This window comes from Delphinus delphis, chromosome 4 (assembly GCF_949987515.2).
Source record: "Delphinus delphis chromosome 4, mDelDel1.2, whole genome shotgun sequence".
In the NCBI taxonomy this organism is placed as follows: domain Eukaryota; kingdom Metazoa; phylum Chordata; class Mammalia; order Artiodactyla; family Delphinidae; genus Delphinus; species Delphinus delphis.
In genome coordinates, this window is record NC_082686.1 from 122,695,423 (window position 1) to 122,714,811 (window position 19,389).

Genomic DNA, 19,389 nt, shown 5'->3' on the forward strand with positions numbered 1-19,389 from the left:
TTAGCTTTTCCAACATAATGTAAAAATGTCTCACTACAATAAGAAGATTAATAAACAAAGTAAAAAAGACTATTTATGAAAGAATACTTTAGAAATCCAGTCCTTTTGATTAGTAACCAGCCCTAGTACCAGAAAAACTTCAAAGTGCTCTCTAAACATTGAATTTTCATCAGTGATGCTGCAAGCCTTAGCTCTCATCTTTCATGCTTACCATGCAATAACTTCAAAAGGATAAAAAGAAAGAATGGTAATCTCTCCAAGCGACACTCTGCTAAGGCCAGTCATCTTGTCTTTAGCTATCATGCATTCACAACCAGATAATTGCTTCATTATATTATGCTTTAATAAATATAATAATTAACATTTTGTTACCAAAAAAAAGCCAATACTCAAGCCATTCAGAAATGAAATCCAGAGCCCAGGGGATTTCTAGAAGAAAATGAAAAAGAATTAGCATCAAATATAGACCTCTTCAAAGGGAAAGAGATCATTTAAACTTGTCTTTTACTTACTGAAATCTGTTCTGCATATTTTATTGTTTTTGTCATCTTGCTTGTTATAATCCAGCTAGCGAATGTTCAAAGAACATAAAATCCTACAAATAAATAAATGGAATATGAGTGAATTTACAAAAAGGCAACAAGAGTCTCACATGTAAGCTTTGATTACATAAAGCAATTATGTTTCCCAGTGGTGCTCCAGGAACAGGTGATTTATCAGTAGGAGAGAAATCAAAGTTTTTCGCTTCATGACACTTAGATGTCTAATTTACAGAGTACAAGTAACTTGGAAACCTTATCTGAATCAACATGGTATCACCAGTCAAATTTGGGGTGATCAAGACTTTTTAGAATTAGATTGTAGGGCAGTCTGGGTCAGCGTGGGAAGTTGTAATAGACTCTGACCTTTAAACAAGAGGTAGACATATCATTATGGACTTTGTGGTCAGTAACTCGGCAGTCATCTGAGGAAGTATACCAGAGGGAACTTTGGCGGGGAGGGGTCAGAGTTGTGTGTTGTGTAGTGGTAGCCTCAAACAAGAAGAGACCAATAATAAGATTACACTTGTGAATTTTGCTGTTTGGATCGGGGAATATCCTCACACCAACAGCTTTCTAAAGATCTCTCACCACAAGGTAATAAAATGGAGACAGCAATAAAGACAATTCTTGGTGACAAATTATCTTAAAAGCTATATTGTCCAAAAAAGTGCAAATATTTTATGATATTATGGTAGAAAGGAAAGGAAAAGCAATGGATAGGAGCTGTCTGATAGTCTCAGTGAGTGTGTTTCTCCCTCAGACACTGGAGTTAAAAAGTTATCCTTTCAGATTATTTGGATGTTATCTAGATCAGTACTTCTTCAGTTTATAGGCATAGGGAATTGTTGACAGTGCATTTTTGCCACCAGCTTGTTACATAAAATAGGTCAGTAGGGCAGATTAAAGATAATCTATTTTTAATATAAATATTAAGAAAGGGGCTTAAACAGGCCAAATTAAGGTTTTGGGAAAAGGGCATGTGTGTGTGTGTGCACGCGTGCGCACCTTTACGTGCATGCACGCACATGATCGCTGGCGTGTTTGGTGTCGAAATGCAGAAATCATCAAAAAATAGAAGGGGTGAGCAGGAAGTGGCAAATTAAAAGCCTTACCAAACACGTAAGGAGAGTGGGAAATTGAAAAAGTATTAGGTGACAGGCAAAATTGACTGGACTTGGTTAGATCTGTAGATGAAAACGGGAATTGAGGGTAAGTGATGACTTAGTAAGTATAGAAACCTAGCTCTCTACGTATTAATTCTATGTCTACCAATGATAAGGAATGAATAAGTTAAAATAGTTTCTCTAAGCTGCTGGAGAAAAAAATCCTAATGTATATATATGGTTTTTTGTTTGTTTGTTTTTTTGGCTGCACTGGGTCTTCATTGCTGTGCACGGGCTTTTTTCTAGTTGCAGCAAGCGGGGTCTACTCTTCGTTGTGGAGCACGGGCTCTAGGTGCCCGGACTTCAACGTTTGTGGCTCATGCGGGGGCTCAGTAGTTGTGGCTCGCGGGCGGTAGAGTGCAGGCTCAGAAGCTGTGGTGCACCAGCTTACTTGCTTCGCGGCATGTGGGATCTTCCCGGACCAGGGATCAAACCTGTGTCCCCTGCATTGGCAGGTGCATTCTTAACCACTGTGCCACTAGGGAAGTCCCCTAATATATATTTTTAATTAAACTCTAAGTATCCATCAGTGATGTCACCGGGGAATTATTTTTAGTTAATATAATTCCCAAGTGTCTCTAGAAGAGACTAAGTAAATAGGACCATTTTTTTTTCCCCCACAGCAGCACACGTTAATATCACCATAAGATTAGGATCCTAAAACCCTGAAGAATAACAAAATATGAGAGGAGGAATGTACGTTTATTTTATAATTCCATGAGCTTTTGTGAATGCACTGAAGATGGTAAGCAATGAGGGAGATATCAGAAGGAAAGTCAGGAAAACCAGCCCAAAGGCCAATACCTTTGGCACTGGTATTACTTGACTTCTGTTCTCCTATCACCAATCTAGAAGAAAATGTTTTTTAATGAAACTGGAAGTTGACAAGAAAGGACAAAGACATCTTATCTTTGTACTAATAGAAACTGATACATCTTAACTCATCTCTGCCTACTCATGTATCTATGTACATATTGGAAGGGCAAGAAAACAGTACTTTTCACATTCTGAATATCACCTAACTCCTTGGTAAGCTCTTAAGCAGTTCTGAACTTTACACAGGATAAATAATATGATATTTAAGTTTAAATATTTTTCAGTGAAAGTGAAAATAAGCCAAAAGTCTAAATTAAAGTTGAAAGAGAAGGATAACTCATGTTTCGAGAAATGATGAGTAGGATGTTGACGGGGTATCAATCCTCGAGGAAGAGGGGGTATGAGGGCCACTGGAGGACACCTGCCTAATAGAAATGCAGGCTTGTACATTCTGACTTCTGAAGAATGTTGGCCCCAAACTAACCTTCTATGATTAAACTTACTCTTTGGAGTAAATGCTGTGTAAAACGGGATTGGCTCTATAATAATCAACAAGGGAAAAGGAAAGAAATAAATCACCTTTACTCTTTAAGACTGCACTTACAAAGAGAAAACAAGCACCAATCATGGCTGCTTTGACTGTCACATCTAGATCTGCAGGAACGTGAATTCCAAAGTTGTCAGCATTGGTGAAGACATCGTTTACGAATCCTGACCAGTACTTTGAAATCTTCCCAATTGTAAGCTTTTCGTTAATGGTCTTCACCTTTGAGAAGAAAATAAGAAGTTGTAAATTTGAAGGTGATACAGATGGTTTTACATTTCTTCATATATTTACTTCATGAGAGATAGGAATTATTTTATTCATCATCTTTAAATGACAATTCGATGGTACTCATTCCTTTATATAAGCATAGGTTTGTAGATTTAACTTTCCAGTTTACTCTTCAGGAATTTTGCTTTTCTGACATTTTTTAATCCATTGTAATTCATTTATTTATTTTTTTTCTTTTTGTTTTTGTATGCAGATTGAGAATTTAATAGCCTCAAGTAATTGAGGACAGGCTACCACAAGATGGCAGCAGGTACATAGTCTCAATTATATGGTCTAACCATGATTCCTTTACCTGAAGTCCAGATTTTAAATCTGAATTCTTCATCAAAAAAGAAAAATATGTGAAATATTTTAGAAGAAATTTTTTAGAAAAAAATAATTTCTAAGTACAATTTATAACCTTTTAATTTTTATTGCTAAGATTTTATAATTACTAATATGTTTAAATATTATCAGTCATTGCTCAATTTCATTTTTATATTATACTCGGATATTTACTAGGTCATTCCTTTATAACTAACCCTAAGTCCTATTTTTCATTCGAAAAATTCTCTGGGCTAATGTACCACACAGGAAATTCAGACTAATTTGACATCAAAAGTCTATAGTTCTTTTTAGCTAGAAGGAATCTACAGTTAAACTTTATCCACTATTCATTTGCTTGCCCTGTTTCTCATTCAAAGGCTGAAAGTGATTCAGTATAAACTTTCACTTTCTGTATGGGAGTAGAGGATAGAAAATAGAGAAAGTTACTTAGGCCATGTCTATACCATGAATAATGAAACTCTTAAGCTCTCCTCAATCATAGGGCATATTTTTATCCTTTACTCTTAGGAAAGTTATACCAAGTCTTTTTGGCGTGGGCTGGAGTTATGACAGCTCATTTTGCAAAATGTACATTGTATTCTAGGTGAATAATGTTCCCTGAAATCCTGCAACTTTAATGTCTTATGTGGGATATACATGAATGAATGGACTGAAATGAAATGAAATGAAAAAGAAATACATACTTTAAATTAGACTATATCCTCTAGGAAAATCTGTTAAGATAGTTCACATTCTTACACATTGAATTTGCAAGTAATTAGTGTTTTTTAACATTCAATTTACACAAATATGTTTACATGAGAATAGATTGTTTTACAAAATGAAGTTAGCAAGTCTTATGAGCATAGCTTTTGAATTAATGGTATTTTAATGGAGTGTGCTCTTGAGATCAGGACTGGATATGTTACCACCAGGGATGTAGGAAAGAAGATGTAATTTTGGTGATTCTGAACTAAATATATTTGCTTTATACCATAGACACTATATTCCACATAAATCAAATTTTTGTAGTATGTTTTAAAAAAATTCTTGAACTTACTATCTCTGGAATTATGAGTTATTATTGGCATGTACAATATTACTTGTTACATTATTTCACAAATACATAATTTTCTAAATTTATTTCAGAGATGTTTCATGATTTGAACATTTTAAAAATTGAATTATGTTGCAAAAAATCAGGACCTAAGTGAAAACGGTCCTTCATTTTGTCAATCATACCTCAAAATCCACATCGCCAAAACAGCCACATGTTGCACAAGGACCAACAATTTTCAAAATATCTTCTTTGTCTGCGTTTTGGATTGCGAATTTAGGCAGAAAGGGGTCCCACTTCTGTGCAACATAACCAACTATAGTACCAGGAGGGGCTTGGATTTCTAACTGTAAGAAGAGATAATAAAATAAGATTTCCTAAAGTTGTTGTATTTTAATTTTACTATAATGTCAGCTTACTTCTAAACAGTATATAAAAGCTTCTAAATATCTGCTTTTATCTTATACTGGTTTTTTTTTTTATAATTTATAGAAACAAAGAAATTCACTATATAGATATGTGTTCTGCATTATGCGCTAAATGTCCATGTCTTTGATCTTCCTTCCCTAAGGAGAACCTATCCCAAAGCTGTTTTCTGACCCTGGGACACTGGCTTCTTTGCCATTTTGTTCCATGTACAGTAATTGATCAAGTATTGAAGATGTTTCCATCCCCTCTCAGTTGTGGCCACAACACACATCTATTTTTAAGTGTCACTTACTGATTATTATGGACTTTTTTCTCTTTGGATTGCCAACTTCTAGCTTCTCTGTGCTCAGTTAAAAACAAATGCTTCTTGCTCAGTTAAAAACAAATGCTTCTTGCAGAGTTACACACCAATTTGATTTGTTTCATTTTGTCCAAGTGTTAAAGACTAGCACTTGCATTTTCAGGGCTGACTTTAGTATTTTACTCCATCATCCTTTATTCCCCTGATTTCTTTATTGTCCATAATATTCTATTTCAACATATTTATGTAACCAAATCAAATACTTTGTAAAATAAGCTGGAAGTGGGTGAAAATGATGAACATTGTTTGCTTTTAGATCAAACCAGCGCTCATCATCTGATCTCCTTTTGTCTTTCCTTATTTGTTAAGTTCATAGTCTTATGTGTATGTCTGTAGTGTTTTCAGATGGACAAATGTGGTTTCAACAAGTCTTCTTAGAATTATATAGATTTGTTCTAGGATAACTTTTAAAGTAACTGATGTGATTTTAACCAAATTAAAAAACATATTAATCAGTATTAGGATGCGTCTTATGGTTAAGTTATATGACATGGAGCTACTTTGAAATAAAACATCAATTATCAGAAATTTTCAAATGGGCATATATTCTGGATTATACTAAGTTTAGCATCTTGGAGCATATTAGATCTTGAATATCCCCAGTAAAAGTATAAAAATTCTTGGGCTCCGTATATAAGTACCTTAGCAATCCTATCACTTAGCCAGGTAATTGCCTATAAATGGAGAATTAGCTTCAATATATATTGTGAGAAACTTCTCTAATTAAGGAGAGTTCCACATTACTATTTATTTCCCTTTGTGCTACGTAGACTATTTATACATAGGTCCTCAATAGAGAAGCTTGGGCTTGAATAAAGACACCTGGATCAAGTTCCATTTATTGTATCTTCTAGATGTGTGATCATAGGTAAGGCACCTCCACTCTCTAAGTCCCAGTTTCCTCAACTGCAAAATGTAGAGAGTAAAATCTATTCCTTCTAACTTATAGAGGTGTTATGATATCAAAAACATCAAAGTAAGTATATTTTCCATATCAACTTAGCTGCATCATGTCAATGAAAGTTATTACTATAGACCTATTCGTGATGAAAATCTATTATATATTAAAAATATAAGAATCAGATGATTCCCTCTAGAACAAGAACATAGTCTTTGCTAAACCTTGAAGTTTGTCATAAATGGGTGAATGGAACCTGAGATTCTGTACTAAAAATAATACCTACTTTAGAAGAGTTTAGTATCACTCAGCACTCCCTGAACTTTGCACCAATAAGAGAAGAAAAAGGGTAGATTTGCTTAATGGTGGAACTTATAGCTATTACAATTACGTGGCTAATACAGAGATTCAGGAGGATGTGTCTCATTTACATGATGCATGAGCTGTCGTTACCGATTAACATCACAGAAGCCACTATAGTTTTTGGTTGGAAAGGAAAAAAAATTTAGTGAATCACCAAATCCTCAAGCTGTTCTGATCCTAAAGGAGCAACATTCTAATTCAACCAATTGAAAGGTTAATTGCCCCATATCTCCAGATGAATGCCATTTATTTAAGAAATAATTGCTGATCTTTCCAAACATGGAAAAATACAAGCACACCCAGAGCCAAAGACTAACCTCTTGTAGGTAGCAAGGGCACCAGCAGCTGTTACACCTCAAGGGCCTGTTGACTGTAATCACCTCTCGACCGGAGTTATCGGTGATCTTCAGAGTGCAAGATCTCAGGGTGGAACAGAAAGTACGATTGAAGCAGATGCTTTCCTCCACTGCAAAGTAAATTCTTTGTCCCAAGCTGTTTTTAATCTCATATTTGTTGGAGGTCTCAGTGCCAAGTATCACTAATGGAGCAAAAAAAATAATTATCAAAATCATGCTTATTGCTTACTATCAAAACTTTATGTGAGTAAAAATTGTTGTGTTATTAAAAGAAAACAGAGTGTGTGATCAGTTATTAAGTATATGGTATCTTATTCAGACAAATCTACTTCCGTGCTCGAAATTTTGAGGATTTAGGCATAGAAATAGAAGTAAACTCTGAGAACAAAGTTGTGCAATTACTAAATTTTGATTACAGATATATGACCTACTTGGACACATATAGTACCACTTTTCAACTAGGGAAGCAACGTTGTAAAGAAGAATCAAATACTCAGATAATAATTCTATCACTGTTATGGAATTTACTGGGACAACTCACACTGATAGTAATGATTTTGTCTAAAATCTCTATCTGCTATTATATCTACAGCTGCATGCTATCTATTACAATTTTGACATATCTTAGTTAAGGACAAAAATACTTGATTAATTTGAATTCAGTTAGTCATCATTGTAAATTTGTGTATTGTTACATGATTTGCCTATTTGACGAATCTCTGACACTATGATAAAACATATTTTGTTTTGATGATTTTTTGTTATTTAGTCTCAACCTTGATTTCCATGTCTGAAATTACAGCATTAAGAAAATTTAAACTATTAGCAGCCATGGAAATGACCAAATAGTTTTTATTACTTTAAGATTAAAAATAATATTAGATTCCTAATGACAATATCATCAAAGACTTGGGGAGTTTTATGCTTTTATGTTTATCTATATCAGACTAATAATTTTACTTTCAGTATTTATTTTATAAAATAAGCCTAGTGCTCTTTTTAATCTATCTTAAACATTTAACTTTATCATTTATAAAATATTTAGATGTAAAGAAACTTCTGAAACTTAAAACATTTCAACAGTTTTAATAATTACAGAATATAATATACTTACTTCCAAGAAGCTCCACCTGCTGGTGTATAATTATCAGGTCTAACTGTTAAAAGACGACATAAAGGAAATAAAAAGTATTACATCACAGGTCTTTGAAAACCTTTGCAGCTATTACTATTAACCTGTTTACTAGACTACCTGAAATTAGATGATTTTCATGTTCTCTGTGAGGGAAATGGTTGAAAACAGCTCACATTTTATAATGAAAAAGAAGTTAACATGGTTTTTATTCAAGTAAAATTTAAAAATTACAAGAACCCTGAAAATTTCAAGGCAGAATTGCCCAGAATAACATTAGCAACTGTGATTAGCTCTGTGTGTTTTTCTGTGGTAATCAGATAAAAGTGTAGCTCTTGGAAACAATATCTTTGAGAATATTTTTAAACAATCTGAATAAGAATGCCTATAAGGTTTTAAACCTCTCTCTCTCTCTCTTTTTAAAAGAAATGAACCAAAATGAAACCAAACAGTAATGACCTGCATGCATGGCCTCTCCACTCAGCCCTATAACTCTACTTTCACTCTGTCATGCAGTAACTCATTCCTCACAGCGATGAAACGTCTTTGTTAAAGCTGAAAAAAGCTATTCTTTAAAATTTTCTCATTCACATCTTCCTTTGAACTAGGGGAAGAAAACCCAGAAATCCTGCTGATGCCAGCAAAGTACCAATTTAAGCAGAAAAGAGTTAATCCACTAAATGCATGACACATTAAAACTTGCCTATGTAATTAGAAGTGAAGTTAATTTACAGAGATAAAGTAGCCACAGTTGAGGAGTGACTTATTAAACAGAATACAGTACAAACTGCTTTTTAAAGGAAATATTTAAAATATGTTCTTAGAGTGAATTTTATTTGTGTATGTTTTCATTTTGATATTCAATACTTGAAGATTCACTAAGGCAAAATCACTGAGTGCAATGCTGATTATTACTTTTTTAAATGCTTCATTTTCTATCTTGCCTTAAAATTTTCTTCACTTTATTCTCCCTTCACATTAATATACTCACTGATAACTTTTAAATGAAAGTAATCGATACTAACAGTTGGAATTGATTGGGCATCACAAACGCAGAAAATATAACATTACCTTATTTCCTTCACTCTCCTTGTATATCCTGAGGTGGAGGTAAAAACTAATATCATTTCTTCTATTTAAGTCTTATTATTGATAAAAGTACATGTGACCTCCATTTTAAGATTCACAAAAATATTTTTTTCCAAAATTTATGATTTAAGATATTCTAAAACATATTTTAACAACTATGACAAAGTTTTTAAAAAAAATTTGAATCGGTCTTTGTTGTGTAGTATTGTTAGTTCTGTTCTCCTCTTTTGAGGAAAATGGAGAGTTGAGGAAAGAGAAGGGGTAAGCTTCAAAAGGACATGCACGATTATTAAGCAGTGGATCTATGTAGGAGTAACTTAGAGATAGAGAAGGAGTATGGGGACAGAAGTTAAGTTTGAGTTTAGGAGCTTTGACTATTTGTGTCATGGATCAAGTTTTCAGCCTTGAAATTTAAAGACTATTGGTTGAAAAGGGAAGTTGTACCTCTCTAATACCTAATAATAGCAGTTGTTTATTTAATGACTACCGTGAGGTAGTCACTGTGCCAGATTTTTTGACATAGTGTCTGATTTAATCCTCACACACATCAGAGAGCTAGATATCATTCCATTTTACATGTGAGGAAACAATCCCAGAGAGAGGAAGTAGTTTGCTCAACGTCACAGAGCATGTATCAATAAGTGGTTAGACTGGGATTTGAACCCAGGCAGTAATGCCGCTGATTTTGACGTGCTCTTTACTCTGCTGTACCACATCACTAACCTAATCTTAGGAACTGGGAGAAACAATTCTTAAGTGATGCTATGGGACTTCTGAGTACCTTTCCTCCCTATTTACTCTTATACTCACCCATCCTCTGTAATAACATTTGACTTAATCTACCTCTGTGGGCAAACGTCCTGGATTTGAGGGTCTTGGTTTTGGTTGTTCTTGTAGTTTCCTTTAAATCGCCCCAGGCCACTTATAAACCATGGTCCAAAAGAGCCCTTTTCATCTTTTGCTATTAATTGATGAACTAGGAATTGTTGGAAAGTCTAAAGAGATTGTGTCATGTATTCGGGTGTCAGGGCAAGTAAAGGACTCCTGAAGTATGAAAGGTATAGAATGGAAACCTAATTACAGCCTTGGATATGTAACTAAGAATCAATTCTTATGTATAATTTATCAGGTTTACAGGTATCATTGATTCCATTTAATACATGTAGCAAAATAAATGTGATCTTTACATGTGTCCTTGTAGACTTTGATTCACTACTCTTAGCTATAGGTGACTAAATTATAAATAGTTATCCTTTGACGCTTATAGGATATAATGTTATTGACTATTATGAACATGTTAATCCATCTGGAAAGAGAATGTATTGGTTTTATTCTTAAGTTTAACCTACATGAACAACATATATATATACATGTCTAGACATATAAATATGTGCATGTACATATGTATGTATACACACACACACACACACACACACACACACACACACCGCTTGGGAGTTTATTTTCAAATTATTAATGGAAACATGATTTTCAGTAGTAGTCATTGGATAGTCTTGATTAAAGGAGAATAGATGATTTTTTTAAAATTTTACTTTGAGTTTTTTAACTTAGAAGGATTTTTATTAAATATTTTCCTGTTTGTTTATTGAAGCATGTACTATTTTCAAATGTTCATAGTTTTATTTAACCTTATGGTTTTAGATAAAAGTTAACTCATAAAATTCTTTATATATATGTTTCTTAACAAACTAGTAGTATTAAACTTTCAAAATGTGCATTCATCCTTTTCTATACGCACCACTTTAAAGCAAATTAGTGTTCTTTTAGTATAAAGATTATACATTTTCTTTCCCTTTGAAGTAAAATAGCCACCAATTTGTGGCATGTTTTTGGTTTCTGAAAAAGATTACCAAAGGTGTACGTTTGGAAAATTGACTTCATTTTAGAACTGCAGCCAACGGGTTCATATCTCTATCAAATATGAAAAAAGTGTATTCATGTCAAGCATCTGGCTCCGGGTGTGTCATCATTCATGGATGGAAGAAGACTATGTGATGACCATATGTGATCATCAAACCTCAGCCCTCTGGCACTGGTATATCACTTTTATACTCGGCGAAACCTTGTCTGACAACATTCCCAAACAGCTTGCAGCAGTTAATCAACTCTAGTCAGCTATTACAGCTGATCCTTCCTGCAGATGGAAGATGGTAGGTTAGCCTTTCCAGCTCTTTTACATATCTCCCTGAGCTCTCCAGTCTCTAAAGTACATTTGTCTGCCAGTGGGTTTCTGGAGAAGGCATCTGCAATTATAAACATTTTCCCGGGAACATATGCTGCGTGCAGCTTAAACCCTATCAGGCATAACAGAAATCTCTTGCACCTTAAGGGAATTAACACAGAGATTTGATTTTGATAAAGGAGATAGACTTTATAGTTTGAAAGAGTGCCAAACAAGCTGAAAATTGCAGCAGATGTGCTGACATCTCAATATTAGTGTAAGTGTATTTCTAATCTTTTGTAGGATAAATACAAAAGCAACAATAATATACATAAATATCAATTGCTATTTATGTGCCGTAGAATTCAGGTGATAATATTTCTTGATTGATTTATTATAAGGCTTGAATCATTGCTTACCCTCCAATGACTAGAACAGTGGCTATACCTAATGATAATATGATCTTTCAAGCAAATTGGCCTGGAGATGCAAGAGCATCAGAAGACAATGCTAACTTGATAGGCTGATTTTCTCTTGGATTTCCATCCACCTTTTTGAGATTCAGTTGAAGATGTTGAGCTCTCAGCTCATTGCAGAAGTCTCTCCTGAGTACTTTGACCTTTAACAACGTTTCTCTTCTCTGTACACCTGCGCAAATTAAAATTGTGTGCTTATCTGGCTCTAGTACCCAGCCTTGCATTTTTTGTCATCATTTTTTGTCTTTGCCAATGAGGTTGCAGAACGTTTGGGTGAGAGGGACTAGGTTTTATACCATTAATGTGCCTTGATTAAGACAGGTACTCAATGTCCTTAATTAAATAGCTGTAGGTGTCTAGACATATTAGACAGTTTCTCCAGGCCAAATGTGCTGACACCTTGAGCAATGAGCAGTAAAATGATAAGTGTGCTAAACAGCTCAATCGAAAATGTTTAGTGTTCTTCCTCTGACAATTAAATAAGGAAATTAGAAGTGACCATAAAAGAAAAATGTTTCTTCCCAAATAACAGAAATAAATAAAAGACAGATTTTATAATTTCATGATTTATAATGCTTTTCTCACTTCAGTAAGTTATTTGTTGAAGTTCTTCAGCCTTGATTGAAAGGCAAGAAATCAAGTTTATATTCATTTTAAGGGCAAACACTTAGTAGAAATAGATAAAAGCACCTGGCTTAAATATTCTAGACCAGGAGGGAGACTCCCTGGTGGAGGGGGACCCCGCTGCCACACTTGGTTCCCTGGATTGGAAGGTGAGATGTGAAGGTCGTGGTCTGGGTCTGAAGCTCCCGGAAGAAAACCAGGCAGACTTCTGCTTCTTTGGTTCTGTGCATCTGCAAGAGAATGACCATCCCAGTCCGTATTTAAATGTAGGCCATTTTGTTTAGTTTGTCTTATAATATTTGCTTCCTCTTAATTCAGAGGGTAGAGTATCTCCCACAGTAGCCTCTCACTACGGTGCCCTTTCCTTCATTTTTCCTACTCACTGTCAGCGCCACTTGACCCCGAAGCCAGAGATAAAGGACTGTGGAAGACTACCAGAGGTAGTTGTGAGAAAAGTTGGATAATTTGGGCAAAATAAATGATTTTAGAAAGTATATTTTTTGAAGGCAAGTGAAACTTCTATTCAAAGAGCTAAAAGATTATACACTGCAAAAAGAAAATCAATGGCAAAAGAAACTAGATGTTCTCTACTCATAAAAGGATAACCTTAGACATAGGTTTTAAATCATAACTATGACTTTCAAGCATATTCTCCCTTCCTCAAATATTATGAAGGTGCCTCATAATTTCCAAGGATATTTTGTCTCTTTTTATCAATCATACTGCTATGGCTAGATGTAATTCAGGGCCCTTATACTTTAGCCTGCACCAGAACCAGCTGGGGGGCTTATTAAAACACCCATTGCTGGGCCACACTCCAGACTTTCTAATTCTGTTGTTGGAGTGGGTGTGGAGCTTGAGAATTTTGCAGTTCTAACTAGTTCCCAGGTAAACTAATGCTGCTGGTCTGACGATATATACTTTGAGAACAAATGGGAATATTTGTAACTAATTTATGAGCTTCTTAAGGGCAGTGTAATATTTAATTTAGCTTTGATTTCTCAGTGTTTGGTATAAAAGCATCCGAAAAAATTTTGACAGTATGAATCCCTTTGTAGCTCACAAATTACAAATGATAAAAGAATTACAGAGTTCTAAAATGTTTGGCTTTGATTTTTTAATCATCTGTTTATATTATATTATATTATTGCCAGGTAAAATTGTTACTATTTCAATTATCTCTTCGATTGAAATTCGGAGATTTGCTATTTATACTGCCTTAGTCTGGAGCCTAATATTATGCATAAGACATGTACGTGGTGCGTGCAAAATTCTTCTTCTTCGTTAAAAATATACTTTATTTCCTTTCTACTATTATTTTTCCCTTTTCTTCTCACATGACTGCCATTTGGCTGTCTCCCTCATTAGATACCATTATTTCTTTCAAAGACTATCAGTGTTTTTACTTCTCATCTTTATTAAGCCAAATTGTCAGAGTTCTCACATGCGCATTCATTTCCTTTACACTTTGCTGTTTTAGCTTGAGTGTAGGTATGGAGCAAGCAAGGTTCATGACGGGTGTTTTCAAATATCAGAGAAGCCATTATGAAGAAAAGTAATTTAGACTATTTTAAAAACCTATGGGGCTTCCCTGGTGGCGCAGTGGTTGAGAGTCTGCCTGCCGATGCAGGGGACATGGGTTTGTGCCCTGGTCCGGGAAGATCCCACATGCCGCGGAGCGGCTGGGCCCGTGAGCCATGGCCGCTGAGCCTGTGTGTCCGGAGCCTGTGCTCCGCAGCGGGAGAGGCCACAGCAGTGAGAGGCCCGCGTACCGTAAAAAAACAAACAAACAAAAATGATGAATGGGAAGGACAAGGAAACTGGCTCTGGATTAATATGAGGAAGAAATTTATAACAGATGCACAAAGATTTGGATAAGCACTCATTGTACATATACTAAGATTGGAGTGACAGCTATATAATTCACAGTAGATGAGAATGGTCTCTCTTCAGCACTGATACCCAGGTCCATGTAATGTGTGTGTGTGAAGGGGGAGGAGGTATTCTTCTGAATCTTTTAAACCTCTACAAAATAAATCTGAAGAAAGGACTGATTTTCCTTTGGAGATTATAAATTCCTCTTCATTCATTGCTTCTCAAGCACAGCCTGGGTGAGCATCTGAGAGGGATTAAAAAAGCCCAAGCAAACCTGGTGAAGGAACACAGGCACCTAAGGAGTGGTCCTTTGGACACTGACATAAACTGTTTCTAGTAACAATTGGCTCATTAAAGTCATGTGTACATTTAGTGTTAATGAGGGACATTAATTGCCAAATGATTCATTTATTCATTTAACAATAAGGTTGTGGGAAGAGACCAATATGGATTTCTAAGATTATACTGGTCTGTGACATTTAGAATTTGGACACGCTTTAGGGGTAGGAATGAATGGAAGCAAACCTGTCATTTGGCCCCATGAAAAGAGAGCTCCACCCTGATAATATTATAACAATTTGCTTCCCCAAAGGCCCCCATCCTGAACTTCTCTCAGATTTGGGGCAGACACAAAGGATATAGACTTTAGAATTCCTCTTGCTCTTAGCCCTTCTCGAGAGCTACTAACTGAGTAAACGGAGAGGAAGACTAGATAACACCATGTAAAATCTGGGAGAGGAGCAAATGGCCCCTACCGCAATAACAGCTAGAAAATAATAAAAGGCAACAAACATCCTTTCTTTGGCATTAGTGCCAAAAACACTGTTGTCATTGACTTTCAGAGAAGCAGAGACAAAATTGTGATCTGGGGAAAACTAGTTCATAATGATAACATTCAGAACAGTGCTTCATCTTGGGAGTGGAGGTACATGGCTATTGACCAGAAAGGGAACTTTATGAGGTGCCAGAAATGTTCTGTATCTTGATCTTGGTGGTGGTTACACAAGTGCATCCTGATTTTTAAAATCATGGAGCTTAAGTTTGGTGCCTTTATGCACTTAACTGTACACATGTTATCCTTCAATTAAAAAAAATGTGTAGGGATTAATTTCTAATAATAGCTGATAGAAGACTATTAGATTCTCTCTCATAGCCAATTTTATTGTTGAAAAGATTAGCAAATTACTCCAATTTTATCTTGTAAACTCTTTTGCTGTGACAGAACGTGGTAGATTCTTGAATGTCTGGCAAGTGTCTCTACATTTCTGACCCAGGTCTTTAGGTCCTTAGATGTCATGGCATTAAGAGATGTTAATGCACTGGGGCCCAGAGCAGATCATGTCCAAAGTCTTTACTGGGGAGTAGAGGCTCAGTTAGAGACTGCTGGGATCACCATTCTGAGATCACTTGCTTTCTCTTCTGGGATTTCAGCTCACGTTGGAGCAGCACAGCCTCTGAAGACCTAAACTGAAGCTTCTGTTCAGTTTAGATCATCCTGGAAACTCCTGTTTTTCTCAAACTTAAAGTCTGAGACCAAGCTGTTCTTAAATTGTGTTTATTTATACTAAACCAGGGGACTCCAGACCACACAAATATTTCCTCAGTTCTAATGGCATCCAGTATCCAGACTGTCCTTTGATTTAGTGGTGCTGATTGACCTTCCTACAAAATGTGTGAAATGTCTAATTAGCCTGTATTCCCTGGAAAAATGCTAATTGCCAATACAGTTTCATGGGCCAGAAAACATCACGACATTATAAATAATGTCTTTAAATATATTTGAATAAAACTCCACAAAAATATTTTAGGTAAATAATGATGTTAAACCAACTTGCCCCCTAAAACCAGATTTCTAATTCAAAAGGAAACTTCATTTTTCACTTCTTTTAAGTAGTATAGGGTCTCTCACAGATGTTTTACCCACTTCATCTGTTAAATATTTTGAGTGAGATGGAGCAAGAGTGTTAGTTTTCTACCGTAAGTTTTGCCTCTAAGTTTGCTCTTGAGCCCCTATCATTACTGAACATCACTGCTTTTTTGGTAGATTAATCATATTTTGATCATAATATTGCTTTCTAGTCACAAGTTTCTTCAGAGACTCAGACCACCAAATGAAGAAGGAACTCCTTTGAATTTCTATCTGGCTTTGAATTTCTATCTACTCTTTTAAAAATGTATAACTAGCTTATAAATATTTCACATACTCTGCAACTCTTTACCTTACAGGCTGCAGTTGTTGCTGTAACTCTTACTTGATAAAGTGATGAAGTGTTTTGGACTAAGTCTTAGTGTCAGTCTTAAATGAAAGAAAGAACTTGTCAAGATTTTTTTTGTCTGTCTTCAAATATAAAAATGAAGTACACATGTATTAAAATTCATAATTTTGATGTTTCACGTCTATATTTTACAATTTGTTTGAGCTTTCCCAGTGATACTCAGGGACTGGTGTATGCTACATGTTGACAAAAAGTGAAAAGATTACTTCCTTTGTTCCAAATTAAATATCATCCAAAGTCTATTTTGATAAAGGAAGCAAATAAGCATACATGTTTCTCTGAATGGATCATTAATTTAATTTAGGATATTTTAAATTGTGAATTCTATTATCCTATTTGTAATTAGGTTAAAAGGTTTCCACCAATTATACTAATCATAATTCTTCACTTTCATTATAGCCTAGAGTTTAATGGTTTCTTCTGACAATGGAATGAAAACACATTATAATTTCATTTTTATATCATTTCACAAATATTTTTTGTGAGATTGCAACCCATTACCTAAAACAAGCACATCCCTTGTCTTCTGAGAAGTTCTTTAAGTGAGACAACATTAATGATATTTGCAGTTTTAGGGATTTGAGGAAAACTTACCAGTTCCCCCTCCCAAAGTCTTTAATCTGCTTGCTTAGTTTCTGTTTGCTTTTTAGATATAATTTACCATCAAAGAAATTTTGAAAGATTTTTGCTTCATAGTTCAGAAATCTTTACTTCTAGTCCATTAAATTTACTAGGATTTCCTGAAAACACATGTTTAATTCTCTATAATAAATGGCTGTATCTCATATTTTAAACAACAAATGGGAAATTTTAAAATATTGAACTGTACTTTAACACTTTTTAACTTATGTGTGAAAAGTTTTCTACAAATCCCTTGAAACTGGGAATATCAACTTGTCTTTGTGTTTGGCATTAAATATTCCCATTCTAAATTTTATTCTGCAGCTTTTCACATCAAGTCACTAGGTTTATATTTATGATAACAAAAACACTGTTTGCATCTTAACTTTTACATTCTATCAGATAGAGTGTTTTTTAAAAAATGTAATGCAACATGCTCCTTGGAGTTCAAAGTTAAAAATTCCAACGTTGAAAAGCACTAAATGACAGGTTTTAAAGTATCAATCTCACCGATTGTAACACCCTTAGAACTGTGTGTTTTCAGTCATAATATAAGGAAAAATTTATTAGCTGCCTATATTTACTCTTACCTTTAGAGGCCATGAATATGCTGAGTCAGTTCTTCAAAGGCATGCAGGTTAAAAGAAAAGGCTCCTCTTGCAGCAAAGAGAGAAACACAGCAGGCATAAAACTTCAGAGGGTATCTGTATACTTCTTGTCAGCTTACAAATACCGGAGGAACGGAGAGCCTTGCTGTTTCCAGAGTGCTGTATTTTATCATTTTGAACAACAGGGGGAGACAAAGCTATCATCAAAAGTAAACACTATTCAGAAACCATCATCCCACTTGGTGGCTGAAGGACCAATTTCAAAATAATAAAAACCAGGAAGGAAAATATACAACATACAACATTCATTTTTATGGGCCTTATTTCCACTTAGTGTTTAAAAATTACTTCTTGGAATATATATTTTTGCCCTCACTACTATAATAGAAATATTCTACTTTTCTAATTTCTAGAAATCTCCTGTACCAGAGTCTGTGATAAAACATTCTTATCACATGTAAGTTTCTGACAGTTATAAATAATTTTTTTTAAATTTTGAAAATGTTTGAACGGCAATATTTTTATGTTTACTCTGGATTTCTCCCCACTTTCCTCTCCCCGTAACAAGAAAAGGATTATTTCCTACTTTTTACATACATAAATGAATATTTATTTTTAGTTGAATTTGATTAATCAGGAATTTGAAAATAGAAACCTTCAATAATCTCATAGAGTTAAATGAAACATACACGTAATATTTAACTGCATTGCACACTGAGGGGAAACAAAAAAGCACTGTAAACTTGACTAGACAGTTCATATTTCTAAACGACCATGGAGATTTTGCTCACCAAGTCAGTTGCCCTGGATGGCATGATTTGCAAAGGTTGAACTTGTAGGATATACTACATTATCAGCGACACTGTCTGCTTCTAAAACTAGTTAAGTGGCCTGAGAAGGCATGGATAGTGATGAAAAATGATGAAGTCAGCTCACAGGCTGTAGACAGCCAAAAGTCTGGGTTCTTCTTATGTGGCAAAGAGATGTTTCTTTTTGTTGTTGTTTTGAAATGTTCGAGGTTAAAATGAGCTGCCATTATTTGAGTTATCATTTTGCAGAAACTGTGTATAAATATGATTAGTATTTTTAAATTAAATTATATGTTTCCTAAATTTCTTAATGTTTGCCACAGGCATCTGGAAAAACTTTGATCCAAAGAAACCAAGTTGTTATTAGCACTATCAAACATGGTATTTTATACTGTAGAGCACAGGGAACTCTACCTAATGCACTGTGGTAACCTAAATGGGAGGGAAGTCCAAAAGGGAGGGGATATGTGTATGGCTAATTCATTTTGTTGTGCAGTGGAGGCTAACACAACATGGTAAAGCAACCATACTCCAATAAAAATTAATTTAAAAAGCATGGTATTTTAAATTA

The 19,389-nt window shown here is 34.8% G+C and overlaps 1 protein-coding gene across 1 annotated transcript; it reads right to left on the minus strand.

Annotated features, from left to right (window-relative positions):
- Window positions 1-258: 258 nt before the first annotated feature.
- Window positions 259-18,141, minus strand: PLSCR5 (phospholipid scramblase family member 5). Its single transcript, XM_060010076.1, has 8 exons — window positions 17,992-18,141; window positions 12,696-12,859; window positions 8,241-8,283; window positions 7,088-7,308; window positions 4,905-5,066; window positions 3,126-3,287; window positions 513-595; window positions 259-429 (listed from the first exon to the last, which is right to left on the minus strand). Exons 1-7 carry the CDS (start codon window positions 18,002-18,004, stop codon window positions 557-559), a joined length of 804 nt encoding a protein of 267 aa, XP_059866059.1. The 5' UTR covers window positions 18,005-18,141; the 3' UTR covers window positions 259-429; window positions 513-556.
- Between the last annotated feature and the right edge of the window lie 1,248 nt (window positions 18,142-19,389).